Source organism: Talpa occidentalis, unplaced genomic scaffold (genome assembly GCF_014898055.3).
Source record: "Talpa occidentalis isolate TD23 unplaced genomic scaffold, MPIMG_talOcc4v2.1, whole genome shotgun sequence".
Classification (NCBI taxonomy): domain Eukaryota; kingdom Metazoa; phylum Chordata; class Mammalia; order Eulipotyphla; family Talpidae; genus Talpa; species Talpa occidentalis.
In genome coordinates, this window is record NW_026555331.1 from 101,071,542 (window position 1) to 101,088,285 (window position 16,744).

The 16,744-nt window shown below is 39.0% G+C and overlaps 1 protein-coding gene across 2 annotated transcripts in view; it reads right to left on the bottom strand.

Moving 5' to 3' along the window:
• IGF2BP3 (insulin like growth factor 2 mRNA binding protein 3) overlaps window positions 1-16,744 on the bottom strand; it is a 121,206-nt gene that overhangs the window by 62,914 nt on the left and 41,548 nt on the right. For both annotated transcript variants that reach the window (XM_054692423.1, XM_037509124.2), the window contains exon 3: window positions 10,907-10,955. In XM_054692423.1, coding sequence (XP_054548398.1) covers window positions 10,907-10,955 — 49 coding nt within the window. The remainder of the gene's footprint in view (window positions 1-10,906; window positions 10,956-16,744) is intronic.

Sequence of the window (16,744 nt, forward strand, 5' to 3'; positions counted from 1 at the left end):
TCACATCTATATATCAGCATCAATATTGGCCCACTGAGAGTTATTCTACACGTGGTATACCACTCAATTTATTTCATTATACCTCAGGTTCTAGTCATGCCCACGTATCTATGTATTTAAATATTATTTTGTTATCAACTATTTCCTTTTATTTCTACTTTCTGGTATTACTAGGACATTATGTTGATTTTTTAAATTATATATGTAAGTGGATTACATTTTATGTGACTTATTTCAGGATTATAATTGGGTCATTAGAAAACATTTGCTAGGGGGCCTCCCCTGTGGCGCAACGGGTGAGTGCTGGGCTGCGAGGCTCCCAGCAGCCTCTGCAGCGCCAGTTCAATCCCCGGCCACTGGCGAGGGTCCCACATGGCGCGCAGACCTCTCCTGCCGCCCGCTGCTCCCCTCAGCAGTGTGCTTCGGTCCTTCTGCCTGTTCTGCTCCCCACTCTGGCTCTGGTGAATTCTCTCACCCTCCTGCACTTCTGATTGTACCCAGTGCTTGTATAAATAAATAAATAAATCTTTAAAAAAAAAAAAAAAAAAAAGAAAACATTTGCTAGGGCTGAAAACATAAGTATACTTACATATGTCAGTGTTCACTATAGGTGAAAAGTAAATCATAAGTCTAAATAAAAACATACTGATGAAGTTGGTATTTAGTAAAAACAAACACACAAACCTGCAGGAGAATGTAAGACCTGAAAACAAAATACACAGAAGAAAATATAGGCACAACACTGAGATACCACCACACACCAGTGAGAATGGCCCATATTAAAAAAACTGGCAACAACAAATGCTGGCAAGGATGTAGAGGAAAAGGAACCCTCTTACACTGCTGGTGGGAATGTACACTGGTCTAGCCACTATGGCAAGCTGTGTGGAGTTTCCTCAAAACACTAAAAATGGATCTAGCATATGATGCAGTGATTCCACTCCTAGGAATCTACCCAGAGGACATAAAGCCACTAATTGTGGGCCTCATTGGTGGTGCAAGGGGTTAAGATGCAACCTACGAAGCTGTCTGCAGCTGCTGCAGCGCGAGTTCAATCCCCATCTGGGGAGCAGCCCACATGGCACAGCAGACCTCTCCTGGCTCACCCGCTGCTCCCCTCAGCAGTGTATTTCAGTCAATCTGCCTGTTCTGTTCCCCATTCTGTCTCTAGTGAATCCTCTCACCCACCCCCCAGCCCCCAGGTCTCTGGCCTGCATGCCAGTTCTTGTATGCATAAATAAATCAATCTCAAAAAAAAAAAAAAAAAAAAAAAAAAAACTGGGCCTCCCCAGTGGCACAGCGGTTGAGCACTGGCTTGTGAGGCTGCCTGCAGCCTCTGCAGTGCTGGTTCGATCCCTGGCCACCGGGCGAGGGTCCCACATGGCATGCAGACCTCTCCTGCTGTACCCGCTGCTCCCGTCAGCAGTGTACTTCGTCAGTCTGCCTGTTCTGCTCCCCGCTCTGGCTCTGGTGAATTTGCTCACCCTTCTATGCTCCTGACTGTACCCAGTGCTTATATAAATAAATAAATCTAAAAACAAACAAAAAAATCAACCAAAGAGCTAAAAATTAAAAAAAAAACAACTACTAATTGAGATAAGCTCAAAACACTAATTTGAAAGGAAACCTACACTATGTTTACTGCAGCACTGTTTACAACAGCTAAGATATGAAACAGAATGCCCGGAACAGAAATGCCCCAAAAACAGAAACGCTCCGAAACAGAAAATGGATGAAGAAGTGGTATAAAGAAAAAATGAATAGCATCACAAACTGGAACTATATGACATTTATAGGACAATCCACCCAACAACATAAGAAATCCACCAAGGTGGACTATATCTATATGAAAACATGATATAAAACAAATATAAACATATTTTCCAAATGATTTACTTAAGTTCACTGACCATAGTGGAATTAAACTATAAAGGAGTAACAAAAAGATAACAGGAAAATCTCTAATCATCTGAAAAACTACATTCTTCTTTTAAAAATTCCACAGATCAAACATGAAATCTCACTGGAAATTTGAAAATATTCTGAACTGGACATGAATGAAAAATAAACCAAGATTTATAGAATTCAATGCTTTAAAGGAAGTTCATAACTTATGTAACTTCTATTAAAAAAGAATAAAGAGGGGCCTCCCTGGTGGTGCAGAGGGTTAAAGATAGAGCTATCAAGCTATCGCCAGCCACTGCAGCATGAGTTTGATTCCCTAGCTGGCCAGGGAGGTGACCCACATAGTGGGTCCTGTCTCATCTGCTGCTCCCCTTAGCAGTTTATTTCAGTAAACCCACCTGCTCTTCTCCCCCACTCTGTCTCCGGTGAATCCTCTCACCACCACCCCTCCCCCGCATCTCTGGCCTATACCTCAGTTCTTGTATGCATAAATAAAAAAAAATAAATCCTTTTTTAAAAAGGTATCATTAATAGTATCTAAGTGTATGAGAAGATATTCAACATCATTACTCATCAGGGCAATGCACATTAAAATGACAATGAGCTATTACTATAAATGTATTAGAGTGACTTTTTTTTTTTAAAAGATTACCACCCTGCAACCACACACCTGATTTAAGCAATGATCAATGGCATTTCACATCACAGAGACAGATATTCTATACTTGATCTAATCCAAATTCCACAAGCATCAGAGGAACATGTTAAGTGGCCACACATGGATGTGGTTCAGAGGAATATTCTAAAAAATAAAACAATGATGAAGTCTAATTTCCAATATATTTCAGATCATATCTGTATTTGGAGACAGGTTCTTACATAAGCTGTCAAGTTAAAATGAGGTCTTTGATTCCATATAACTGATGTCCTTATTTAAGAAAGAAAGAAGAGATTGAAATGGAGTTATGCTGCCATAAACTGAAGAAGAGCAGTCTCAAACAGATCCTCCCCTCACAGTCCTGAAAAAGAACCAAAGCTACTCGCCCAACTTATCAGAGTTCTGACCTACAAAACTGAGATTTAAAATTTCTTTTGTTTGAAGTACCCAAATTGTGGCATTTACAGCCACCCTAGAAACTAACAATGACATTTTTTAAAACTACAGACTGAAGGATATACTAAACGATGTCTAGGATTTGCTTCAAAATTATCTAGAAAGGGTGAAGAAGTATAAACAAAACAAGATTGGCTGGCCATATATTGATCTGGTTTAAACCAAGTTTCATTACATATTAGCCTTTCTTTTTGTTTAGACTTGATTTTTTTTTAATAATAAAAGGCATGGAGACTTTTGAGATGACCATCTCAGAAGAACTTTGGGTACACAGGACAAAAGTCATTATCACAGTGCAATGGCATGTTAAACTTGGAGGTAGTAGCTTCGGACCAGAAATGCTTGCCTTGTATACTGCCCCTATACAGTTCATGGGGAAACTCTGGTATTCCCCTACGTACCTTTCACCACAACATTTCTAATAAGGCTAAGCCTGGCCCATCCCAGAGCAATGATGCATGAAGAACTATTGTTCAATTCTTCAAATGGAAGTTATAGTAACTTTCCCAAATAATCTGTCCAAGCTCACTCATCACCACATTATTTTCCCTGTACTTCGGTTTCTATTGGGTTCACTATCATATTTTCAGGGGTGCGTTGAAAGCAAATAAATGCTAATTATAAGAAACAGAAGCTTATGTTGTGAGGGGAAGTTTTTCTGTTTGAGTAACTTGATTAAGAGCTGAAACTCTACCACTTTCCAGCTGTATCACCCTGGGTTAGTTACTTCCTCTCTCTGGACCTCAGTTACTTCATCTGTAAAGGTGGAGGACATGGAACGATTGTGAAGATTAAAATAAGTTAGTCAGCACCCACACAGTAAGTGCTCAGTACGAGCCAGCTATTTACTGGCCAATGCTCAGAGTCAGACCATGGGAAAGCTCACCTGTATTAAATGTCTCCTCAAATTTCTTATTACCTTCCTTAAAAATTACTTGGTGGAGATCGACTATCTCTAACAACTATTCATATTCAAATTTACATTATCTTATATTCCTCACCATGCTTCTGCCACACTGTCTCTAAAAATTTTTTAAATCACCCACCCAGAATACTCTATCTGCTACTACTTTATTACTCCAAGATGTCTGCTGTAAAAGGCAACCTTTAAAAGGGTTATTTCTACTATTTAAGAGTAAAATGTTCCTTGACTTCTTGCTAGTTTATGGCACTTTCAACCCCACTAGTCCTACTATGTGTTTTTCTGCTTGAGTTAAAATGCCTCATATAGTTAGCTTTACATTATCAAATGTACTTAACATGTTGGACATACATTTGTGTATCCCTCATGGGGCAAACAATCTGATCAGGGTACCAAAGAGAAATCAGCTCTTGGACGGATAAAGATAAATGAATGACATTTCCCGCCCTTCAGGATTTCAACATCCATGGACACTTCACCTAACAGACTCCACAGCACTTGCCCATACAAAGCTTTTCTGCCCATACAGCTCGAATTATCAGCACACATTCACCCCAGGCTCACAGAGAGGGCTCTCTGAGCTATTTTATAGTCACTAAACGATTTTGATTCCCCCTCCCTCCACTAGTTGACATGGTATCACTGCTATCTTGCTTCCTTCTTTCCTTCTTCTAAATAAAGGCTTTTGGTTTCCCTTCTACCAAAGTTTGGTTTAATGATATTATTTCAGTTTCCCAGTAGTGCAGCCAAGGAGATCTCCTGTGTCCAATCTTCCTTACTATATTCAGAGTCCATATGGAAAGAAAATAATAGATTTCACTGAGATGCTACCTGCTTTAAGAAACCATCAATCTTACAGGTATTTCTGACCTCTACACGTCACCCTCTTCAAAATGTAATGTGAATAATATAATTTTGCCATTATAAGCACCTGTCTCATTTCACAAGTAAATGTCCATTTTCTATCTGAGGTTTCTACCTCATTTATTAGAGTATCTTTCATTATGGTCTGAAACTCAAGCATCTTTCTAGAGTATTAGCCCTTCTACTAGAAAGTAGAAGTGATTGATTTTAGTGTAATTTACAGGGAACTTGTATCTTACCATGAATGCAACCTCCCCACAACCAAACTACAGAGGAATAAATTTCTTTTAGTCATGAAGGAAACTAAAGGCTCTCTACCATTGCCAATATATGCCCTGAAAATCAATTTCCTCCAAACTGGTTATTATGAGCTGGGTTCAAAACTAACAAGCCAAACACAAAATAAAGTATTCTGTTTGGGCAATCCTATGACCCTACAAAAGAAAAGCTTTCAAAGAGTTCCTATAAAATCCACTTACTTCCACAAAGTGCTTCAAGCTTATTCAGCTTGAATTCACCAAAGACCTTTAAAAGAGAAATCATTAAGGTAACTCTACTGAGGGGCCTCCCTGGTGCACAGGGGGTTAAGTCTCAGCACTATCAAGCTATGCCCAACCACTGTGGCATGACGATCACTGGGGCATAAGTTCAATCCCTAGCCATGGAGCTAACCCACATGGCGCAGCAGACCTCTCCTGTCTCGCCCGCTGCTCCCCTCAGCAGTGTATTTCAGTAGATTCATCTATTCTGCTCCCCACTCTGTCTCTGGTGAATCATCTCACACACGCCTCCCACACTTCTGGTCTACACCTCAGTTCTTATATGCATAAATAAATGAAAATAAATCTTTAGAAAGATAACTGCTCTGAGAGGGGAAAAAAAGAAACAATACTCCATATTGTAATTTCTGAGATGTAGTTTTGGTTACTGGTTATTTGCTTTCCATATCAAGAACCAAAGACCAATCCATTGCTATGTCAGAGCCTGGAAGCAATTTGAGACTGCTTTCTTTATGAAAAACTACCTATATTCTATGGCTAGCCCAGGAGACAGCTTCAGCTTCCTTAATCACAGCAGATAATGCATGTGGTAGAAACTGATCTTCTACAGTGATTATCTCTTCAAGCGTTTCTTTCCAAAATATGCATTCATCTTCCCAGCTCAACTAATCAGGAAAAACCTGATATTCAGGCCTTGAGGTAAAACCAATATACAGTCCGGATTTTCCAGCAATATGGTGACTTTGAAGTATGCATTCCCCATAAGCATTTGTTATATCAAATATTTAAATCTTAACCTAAAAAACATAGTTGTTCAAGTCATGGGCAAAGGCTTCTGTGGGCATATAGACAACCAACTCTGTAGCTCACTCTTTCTTCCCCACATAGAAAGCTCTAAGCATCATTCTACTTTCAATACCTAACCTCGAAAGGAGAAACTAAATTGCCCTTTACATATTTACATAATTATTGGGTTTTTATCCCTCAGGCAAGTTATCTTTTTAAGGTTTTGTGAGGTTTTTTTTTTTTAAAAAAAGATGTATTTATTAGGGGCCTCCCCTGGTGGTGCAGCGGTTGAGCGCTGGGCTGCGAGGCTGCCCGCGGCCTCTGTAGCGCCGGTTCGTACCCCAGCCACAGCCAGCAAGGGTCCCACAAAAAAAAAAAAAAAAAAAAAAAGATGTATTTATTTTTACACAAGAACCGGGGTACAGGCCAGATGTGCAGGAGGGTGAGAGGATTCACCAGAGACAGAGCAGGTAACAGAACAGGCAGACTGACTGAAATACACTGTTGAGGGGAGCAGCAGGTGAGACAGGAGAGGTCTGCCTTGCCATGTGAGTTATCTCCACGGCGGGCGGGGATCAAACCGGCACTGCAGAGGCTGCGGACAGCTTCACAGCGCTGCACTCAACGCCTGCGCCACCAGGGAGGCCTCGGTTTTTTGAGTTCTTATTGGGTACTTTAATTAGACAGCAGTAGTAAAGCAAGATTAGGAAAAACTCTTTGAGGAGTCTTGCCCTAAGTCCTGTCAATTTGTTTTTAAAATTCAGAGAGACAGTTCTTCCATCTGGGAAGTAGAGCCCACACAGGCCTTGAGTAGAGCAAAAAAAGGGAATGCTTAAAGGTGTTTCAAGCCAAGTGTTCTGCTGGGGTTTTATCACTCTCTACTTCCACACTGTTCACCCAAAAAGGTGTCCCCTCAAATCCATATCACACATTTGTCTCCCTGGGACATCTAAGAAGTCAGATCTGTTGGCTTGTCAGGACCAACAGGGCCCTTCCAGCATAGTCACACCAAAAACCTACTCTCAAATACCTCTGGCAAGGAGGCAAAAGGTAAAGAAGAAACAGTTGCCTCTATTTCCCTTCTATATTCCACATATTTGGGAGAAAAACAAACCTACCTAATTCTCCAGCAGCATGTCCTTCACAAAGTTAGTTTCCCATATCTCTATCTGCCAAAAGACCTAATTAGAGAAACAGTTTAGCCAATTCAGTGCCCATGAGTGTTTGATCATCCCCAAACTAAATAGTTAAGAAATCATTTAACTCCTGCACAAAACACAAAGCGTGCACCCCAGGAACTTGAGAGAAATTCCCTTGTATCATTCAGCAGTATATGGCAGTATAAATAATATTAAAACATTACAGTAGTTAAAAGAAAATTAACGATCCAGTTGCAGTTGGTATAAAATGCACAGCACTGTTACCTCATGGAAGTGTTTCTACCATGATACCAGATTCTGTCAGCTCTTCAGTGACCTCATAGAAAATGGTTTACAAGAGCACTGTGTGGGCAGAAGAATTTTCATTTCTGGATTAGAACTCTGGCTCAAAAATGATCCCATGTAAATCAGCAGTAACAGCACACCCAGACCCAAAAAATAACCTACCAAATCATAACAAATAGGAACACACTATTTTCAGATAAATGGAAAAACCTATATTGAAGCTCACAGATAGCCAATGAAGTTGCCACTATCATCCGTGTTAGAAACAAAAAAAAAAAAGAGGCTCAAGGTTTTGAAAATCTGTTCAGAAATCATGTAACCGTATGAACTAGAAAATAGTGGAGCTGGGATATAACTTTAAATCTGACCTCAAAGATCATTTGCAAAATACTCTAAGGCTTTCTAGATACCGCATGCTGCTTCAAAGAACTATTTACACAATTCTCAAATAACTTACTACAGTTACATTCTTGCTTTTTTGCTTTCTTCTCATGTCTTATTCCTTAACAGTCCCCTTCCCTTTTAACATGCCAGTGGCTTAGCTGTAAAATACTATCATCTGTCCTATGCAATGTCCCATCATCTGGGCTTAGCTAGTTATTTCTTCATGGCATCACCTAAGTCATATCTCTATTTTCTGTATTTTTTGTAAACTCAAAGTTAGATTGAAGTTGAATCCAGTCAAACCTCTAATTTTTTAGACAAATACATTTCATCTATGTTGCTATGAATTACTATTACATCAAATCAGTAAGCACATAATGTCTGGTCATTCCACTTTTCAGTGACTCTAACCAGGGGATTCAAAGTCTAATCTCTCCATTATAAAGGGAGTCCAAACACTTAAGTATAACATTGCTGTCTAAGATAAGCATTTGGAATGGAATCAGCAACATACTCAGTATGTAAATAAATGTTATACAAAGTGACACCTCAAAAAGGAAATAAATGGTGTTTATTCAAGTCTTCTAGGAAAGAAATCACTCCAATAATTTATCTATTCCTGACAAGCTCTCAATAAATTTAAAATACTGATTAACAAAACTTAAACAATCATTAAAAATTTTAAAGGGATCAAAGTTCGACAGTATCAAAGTCTAGTTTCAATATTCTTATAATTCAGTATGTGTTCTTACTTAGTTTTCTGATCCTATGTGCCCACATTTACCCAACTGAAAAATGGAGATAATGTAACTAACCTGGCCTTGCCTCAAAGCACTCTGGGAAAGGTGAAATAAAATACAAATTTTAAGAAAAGGCAAATATTTATTCTCATGAACCAGATTTAATTTCACCCAGGATATATTACATATTAGCAATAAATTAACAGCCAGAGTAACCACCAAAAATACAATAAACTAAATCCTTGAGAAGCTACAATCTAAATTTGAAAAGATACTATGAATGCATTAAAAAGAAACTTGTCACTTGCCTGTTGCCGCTATGCCAGCATTCTAATAATTCACTTAAAATTGGCTGCTACCATTGATTGTATTTTGTTGAAAGCTATATCACCCACAGATATAATTCCCTGAGAAAGGCATATTTTAACAATGACTGAAACACACTGCTGAGAGGAGCAGCGGGCGAGACAGGAGAGGCCTGCAGTGCCATGTAGGCTGCTCTGTGGCCGGAGGGGATCGAACCAGCACTGCAGAGGCTGCAGACAGTTTGACAGCGCTGTGCTCAACTGCCTGCACCACCAGGGAGGCCCCAAACCAATAATCTTGATACCACAGTACCTGACTTGGAGATGCATCTCCCAAGGAACTGAATTCGCTAAACAAATGTTTATCTAAAACAGGAAAATACATCAAAGGGCCTCCCTGGTGGCACAGCGGGTTAAGCACAGCGCTGTGAGGCTGTCCGCAGCACGGGTTCAATTGCCGGCCGGCCAGGGAGATTCCCACATGGCATGGCAGACCTCTCCTGTCGCGCCCACTGCTCCCCTCAGCAGTGTACTTTGGTCGTCTGCCTGTTCTGTTCCCCACTCTGTCTCTGGTGAATCCTCTCACCTCCCGCATCTCTGGCCTGTATGTCAGCTCTTGTATAAAAATAAATCTTAAAAAAGAAAAGAAAAGAAAATACATCAAGTTTACTCTAACAACTCACTGTTTTAATCTATGAAATTTTATGTTCTATAAACTGCACTTTGGGGGCCTCCCTGGTGGCACAGGAGTTAAAGACAGCTCTATCATGCTATGGCCAGACACTGTAGCACAAGTTCAAGTCCCTGGCTGGCCAGTAAGGTGACCCACATGGCGCAGCAGACCTCTCCTGTCTCGCCCGCTACTCCCCTCAGCAGTGTATTTCAGTCGATCTGCCTGTTCTGTTCCCCAGTCTGTCTCTGGTGAATCCTCTCACACCTGCCCCGCCCCCCTATTAGCCTACACCCTACCTCTTGTATGCATAAATATTTAAAAACAAAAAAACTGCACACTGGAAAATACTCAGCATATACCAAAGAACCGTCTCCTCCTGCGAAGATTAAACTCAGTAATATTGTTCTGAAAATAAATACTATGTAAAATATTTTTAACATAAATAATTTTTACTACCAGGGACCTGGGAGAATCATACCCCAGACCAATGTCCCTCAGTTCACCATCCAAGACACCTTTTAACCACACTTTGCATTTTGATGAAATCTGTGGTTTAGTGATTCATCAAATGTCATTTTAGAAGACTAATCTGAAACCCACAAAGCTAGTTATTCTGTATTTTAATATTAAAAATACACAAAAACTGATGAGTTCTTCCTGGATCACCTTCTCTAAGGTAGGTTTTAAGAACTTTTCCATCATCTAGAAGACTCAATAGGCATTTTCTTTTAATCTCTTCAATTAGTGGTACCTAAAATTCTCACCATGACATCATTATGACATTTTGAATATTACTGACAATTCTGTTAAATAGTTTGTGTTTGTACACAATTACTACTCTATAACCATCTGAGCAGAAGAAAGTGCAGAAACATTTTAAAATAAAAGTACAATTTTAAAAATTTTGGCAAAGATGGGCTAATCATATTTAAATACAACTGACAAACTCATCAAAAAGTTATCAGATAAACAAGATTCTGCTGGGATGGAGCTGAATGAGGAAGGTACCTAAGAACCTAGTTACCCAAGTTAACAAACAAAGAACCTATTTCAACTTTTTTTAAGTAGCTAAAGAATAGATTCGTAAAAGCCTCAATGCGCCCTCACAAAGAAAAGTCCACAGAAAGACCACAAAGAAAATGAATTTCTGTTCCAGTATATCTAAGAAGGAAGATAGGGGAGAGAGAAAAACCTACAGAAAAGCTAAGAAAAGCTAAAACACCGGGCTAGCATACTAACATCTTAATTTTAAATACAGAAATTCTTACCTCCCACTGTAAGTGAGGCGGGATATTTCGTATCTGAAGTTTCCGAATCCTGCAGAAGAATTAAAAGGTTTAAAACAACAAAAACAAAAGCAAAACACAGTAAGAGTTAAAATCAGAGGCTTAAATAGTTAAAATCAGAGGCCACTTAAAATATTAGTTTTACATTCATTACAGAAAATGCAGTCCAAGAAGGAAAAAATAAAGCCAATCTCAAAAATTAAAATATTGAAGCCATTTGAAGATGCATCACTGAATTATTATGGCTTATTTTAACAGTCAGTAAAGTTGGCAGGTATAATGTTTGAAAAACATTTCATCTGATAACTCCATTTAAAGTTCAAAACCTGGGGCCTCCCTGGTAGCGCAAGGGGTTAAGCGCAGCACTATGGAGCAGTCAGCAGTCACTGCAGCAAGAGTTCAATCCCCCTCAGGCCAGGGAACAACCCACATGACACAACAGACCTCTCCTATCTCGCCCGCTGCTCCCCTCAGCAGTGTACTCTGGTCAATCTGCCTGTTCTGTTCCCCACTCTGTCTCTGGTGAATCCTCTCACCCTCACCCCCTATACCTCTAGTCTGTACCCCAGCTCTTGTATGCATAAATGGGTAGATCTTTGGGGAAAAAAATAAAGTTCAAAACCTTTGGTGTAAAATTAGGCATCCCAGAACACAAACACCATCTCATTCCTTAATCTGAAATCACAGCCAAGGGATCCAGGGATGGAATTCAGGGAATTGGGATTGGGGAAAGAGGTCGCATTATTTTCACTATCCCCTAAACTGAAATTTGGCACTTCCTTCAATTATGGATATTGGCATTAAACCACAATAAAATTACAGTACTTGTAATTCTGACATCAATATAAATCAGGTATTTTCATAAGTTGTTCCAAGTTTTTAAGTATCATCTATACTCACTACTGTGAAAGTTAAGGGTATTGTTAGAACTTATTACTTATGTTAAGAAGCATATTACTATGAGTTTTAACAATTTTTACTATTATTTCAAAATAACTCCTTTCCTTTATAATTTTATTCTTTGCACTTACAAACATCCTAGTAGGGCCTTGGTTGCAGATTGCCGAAAGAATCCACAGTACAGAAAACATTTAAAAAAATCTCACATTTCTTCAAATGCCCACATATTGCAGACATAATATACATTACATCCATTACATAGTACCTCTTATTACTCTATATATACTATACATTATATTACTACAGACACATCTATTATATATAATTTATCTATTATATCTATTATGTTATATACAATTATACAATATAAGATACACAATGTATAACAATTAATTATGCAGGGGTTACATTACATATATAGCATGAGACTCTATATTATTACATATACATGTGTGTATGTACATAGGTCTACCCCTTCCTCCATATTGTCAGAGAGAAAAAAGGGAGGAACAGAAGGAAGGAGGGAGGAGTTCTGCCCACCTGTGGCTATGCAGGTGTCCTTCTCCTTTTCCTAATAAACCTGTACTTTTAAAATGTAAAAAAAAAAAGAGAACAGAAAGGACATTAACTGAGATTGTACTATAGATGCCACACAATGACCCCCTTAGAAGGAAATTTATAGTCAACTACCTATTTTTAAAAAAGGAAAAAAAAAGGACCAGCAATTGGACTTGAGATCTCAAGTGAAATAATTAACTTCTAAAATTTAGAACTATAATAAATTTCCCTTTCAAGGTCAAATACTTCACTCATTTTGAAGCACCACAGCAAACCATCAGTTTAGTTAAGACTAAATTGACAAAACTGACAGCCTGGTCCTTTGTTTCTTCCATTCTCCAAGTAAGAGAACAAACAGGCCACAGATACCGCCTCTCCCTGAGGGAGCTCTCAAGAAATAGTGATTAACCAATCTCAGGTACATCCTGTTTGTAATCACAAAATGGCAGAGGAAGGAAGTAACATTTTACTTTATTTTTATGAGAGTGAAACAAAGCACAATCTTAAGGAGCAAAAGAGATGGTGAAAAGGTCAATTTAAGAAAACAATTTCAAATACCACCTAGTCTCAGAATTTTCACATGAAATACTAGTCTAGGGTTGGTTTCAAAATAACTCACATGCTAGTAATTGTTAAAACTACAAGATAGGTCCTGTCACTCTACTTTTGTATAAGATTTATATTTTCTATAAAAGCCTTAAAATATACCCTATTAAAATGATTTCTACTACATATATTTCAAAACTGCTATAATTTGCATCAGTTATTCAAACTGTGTAAATGTCTGCCCTGAGTAACCAAGAAGCTAAAATTTACTACCCACATTCAAGTACTCATCTCTTTTTGTCCAAAAGCAGTGTTAAGAATTTAAGTATTCACCCCTATTAGACTTATTTTTCTAGGTATAAGCATTACTAAATAATTTTCCAGGGGCCTCCCCGGTGGCGCAGTGGTTGAGCGCTTCGTTGAGAGGCTGCCCGCAGCCTCTGCAGCGCTGGTTCGATCCCCGGCCGCCAGGTGAGGGTCCCACATGGTGCGCAGACCTCTCCTGCCACCCGCTGCCCCCTCAGCAGTGTACTTCGTCAGTCCGCCTGCTCTGTTCTCCGCTCTGACTCTGGTGAATTGTCTCATCCACCAGCACTTCTGACTGTACCCCGTGCTTGTATAAATAAATAAATCTTTTTAAAAAAATTTCCAAAACTATACATATAAGTGTGCATACAGGGTTCAGGTCAACTAGCAGGTGATTACTCGTATTACAAAAACAAATATCTACTTCACAGGACTCCCAAGTAATTCTTTAAATAGAATACCATCTTTTGTACATTCAAAGTAATCCATTAACCATCTTTTCCCAAGGCATTCTTCAAAAATGGAATTTACTGCCAAATAATTATTTCCCTTAAATGGCTACCCAGTTTCCATTATCTGATTCTCTCAAGTTTCATTTTAGACAAACATCAGACTCTTTTCATACAGCTAGTGAGCTACTGTTTTGACATCTCAAATTGTTCTTTCCCACTTAGCCAGGAAATAAGTTTACACTCCACAGCCTCACCCTTGGCCACTAACCCCAAACTCCACTCCATACCAGAGCCAAAATGTTCCCCTGCACAGGCTGACTCCAACCGTCCAACACACCAGCATATTTCTGACCTAAAAGGTACTTAAGGAAACCCACCCCAATCAGTTGTACTTACTTACCAAGCTGACTGTACACAACTGAAACACCATCACCTGCTTCTCCAGGCTCCCATTCGAGCTTCAGAATTGGGTTCTTTAGATTTGATTCTTAATACTTGAGAGTCAAGAAAATAGATACTAAAATTTGCTTCTACCAATTGATTACAAATAATTAAAGTTCAATTTAACTAAAAGCAAAGTAAACTGGTGTTTCATCTCTTAAACCTAATTAGTAATGGGATACATGGCACACGATAGCAGGGACTCAAGTTTCTCAGTCACTGCTGTTTTCAGAGCCTGGAACAGTGTTTGGCACCTGAGAAGCTCTCAGTTGATAATAATTAAATTTGTTATAATATGTAGAAAGAAGAAAAATACAGGAGTCAGAAACTACTAGCATTTCCCATAATTTTCTTAAAAATTATAAAGAGATTGAGAAAAACTGTTATGCAACCACCCCGGCCAGGTAGGTTCACCATCAGTTTGGGCAGCTTAAAAGAGAAACTTGGAGCCCTTGGTATCATCCTCACAGGGGAAACAAACCAGCAGGGAGACAGCAACTTGGGCCCCTGTGAATCTCTGTAACCTCTTTCCTCTGGGCTTTCTCTGGCATTCTCACGGTCTCTTCCCCTCAACGCCGAGCTATCGCTGAGTAACACTGTCCTTATAGCGCTGACCTCTAGGCACAGGTGTGCACACTTGCACATGCGCACACACCCATGCTCAGGTGTCCATAGTCAGGCACTGTGCCCCACACCCACATGCCATTTACATTAACAAGATTTAGGTCAAAGGTGATAGCCAGAGAGGCTAGCTAATGGCGTACAAGTTGCCACAATTTAAGCTTGAGAAAACTCCCACAAAAATGATTTGATCAGCTGTTGTTAAAAAAACAACCTATTTATAAGTTGACCAAACAGACTTGAAGGGTTTTTTCCAAGAGGGGGTAATGAAGTTCTCAGGATAACGTTTTTAAACTTTTAAGTCTACTGTGCTTGAAATGTTAGTAACCACAAAAATTCAGTGGCAAAATTATTAAAAGCACACTTAATTACAGGATAGAGAGCCAACAGAGAAGCTCGTGTAGACTTTAAAGCACCTTTTTTTAAAGATTGATTGATTTATGCATATAAGAACTGGGGTACAGGCCAGAGGTGTGGGGGGTGAGAGGATTCACCAAAGACAGAGTGGGGAACTTAACAGGAGGACTGACCAAAATACACTGCTGAGGGGAGCAGCGGGCCAGACAGGAGAGGTGTGCTGCGCCATGGCTGCAGTGGCTGTGAATAGCTTCATAAGTTGCGTCTTAACCCCTTGTGCCATCAGGGAGGCCCTAAAGCACTTTTTAAAGATCTTTAGTATAAATGATGGAACTGATTTAAATTGACTTTTCAGAAATTTTCAAATTGACACTATAAAAACTAATTAAATCAACCTCCATATGACTATAGCAGTTTCATTATCAAATAAGATCACTATACTCACACCTGTACCAACAAATCCCACTTATATGGCCTGTCATGCTGAAGTACTTAAGTCAACAGGCTTAAGTACACAAAAGATAAGGACCTTTTCTGTTTAAACCTAACTACACACCTTCATTGCTCCAAAAAGTGATCAACAAAAATTCCTTGATATCAGATATGCACTATTTATTCCTAATTACTTAATAACTATCTTTTCTAACAGTTAGTTTGTTCACATCAAAGTCCCAACAAGTTGTACACATGTGTATAGGTGATATCTTTTAGGTCTAGTTGGTACAAGATTTTCCCTTCAGTGTTTTCTTGCCATTTATTTGGCAGGTCAGTTAATAAATCCTGTACAATTATTCTGGATTTTGCTCACTCATCCTCTTTGTGTCATTGTAATATTTATTTGAATAATTGAATGTTGACTGATATAAAATGATATATAATGCTTTTATTATAAAGCATAAAATATCTAACAAACCCACCTCACAAAACAAGCCAACTGAAGCTACCTTCCCAGAACATAATAACCATCCCTCCCAAAATTGCCATTTCCTAGATCTGCCATGCAACCCAATAATTTTACTCCTGAAGAATACAAAAACACTAATTCGAAAGGAAACCTCTACTCCCATGTTTATTGCAGCAGTACTTACTGTAAGCACTACTTACAATAGCCAAGCTATGGAGACAATCTAAATACACACCCCCCCAAAAAAAAATGACTGGATCAAGAAGACATGGCATATATGCATCTTAGAATATTACTCAGCAATCAAAAGATAAACTCATGTCATTTGCAGCAACATGGATAGGGCTGGAAGGGATTATGCTAAGTGAAGTAAGACAGAAGAAGACAAATACCAGATTGTGTCACTTATACAAGGGAATATAAAAAAACAAAACAAGGGTTCAGATAAATACAAGCTTAAAAGGTAATCCTTGAAAGCTGTCTAGAGAATTGAGGCAACCAGAGGGAGAGGATTAGAACAAAGTGGGAAGTGAGTGCAATGGACTACAGTGGTAGATTATGGGTGTTTTGGTGGTTGGTTGTGCTCCGGTAACTATACCTTGAAGGGGAGAACCCACTTCCAAAACACAAACAATGCAAATAAACATTACCTCAATAAATCATTTCTTGGGCCTCCCTGGTGGTGCAAGGGGTCAAGCATAGCCCTATGAAGCAATCTGCAGCCACTGTGGCATG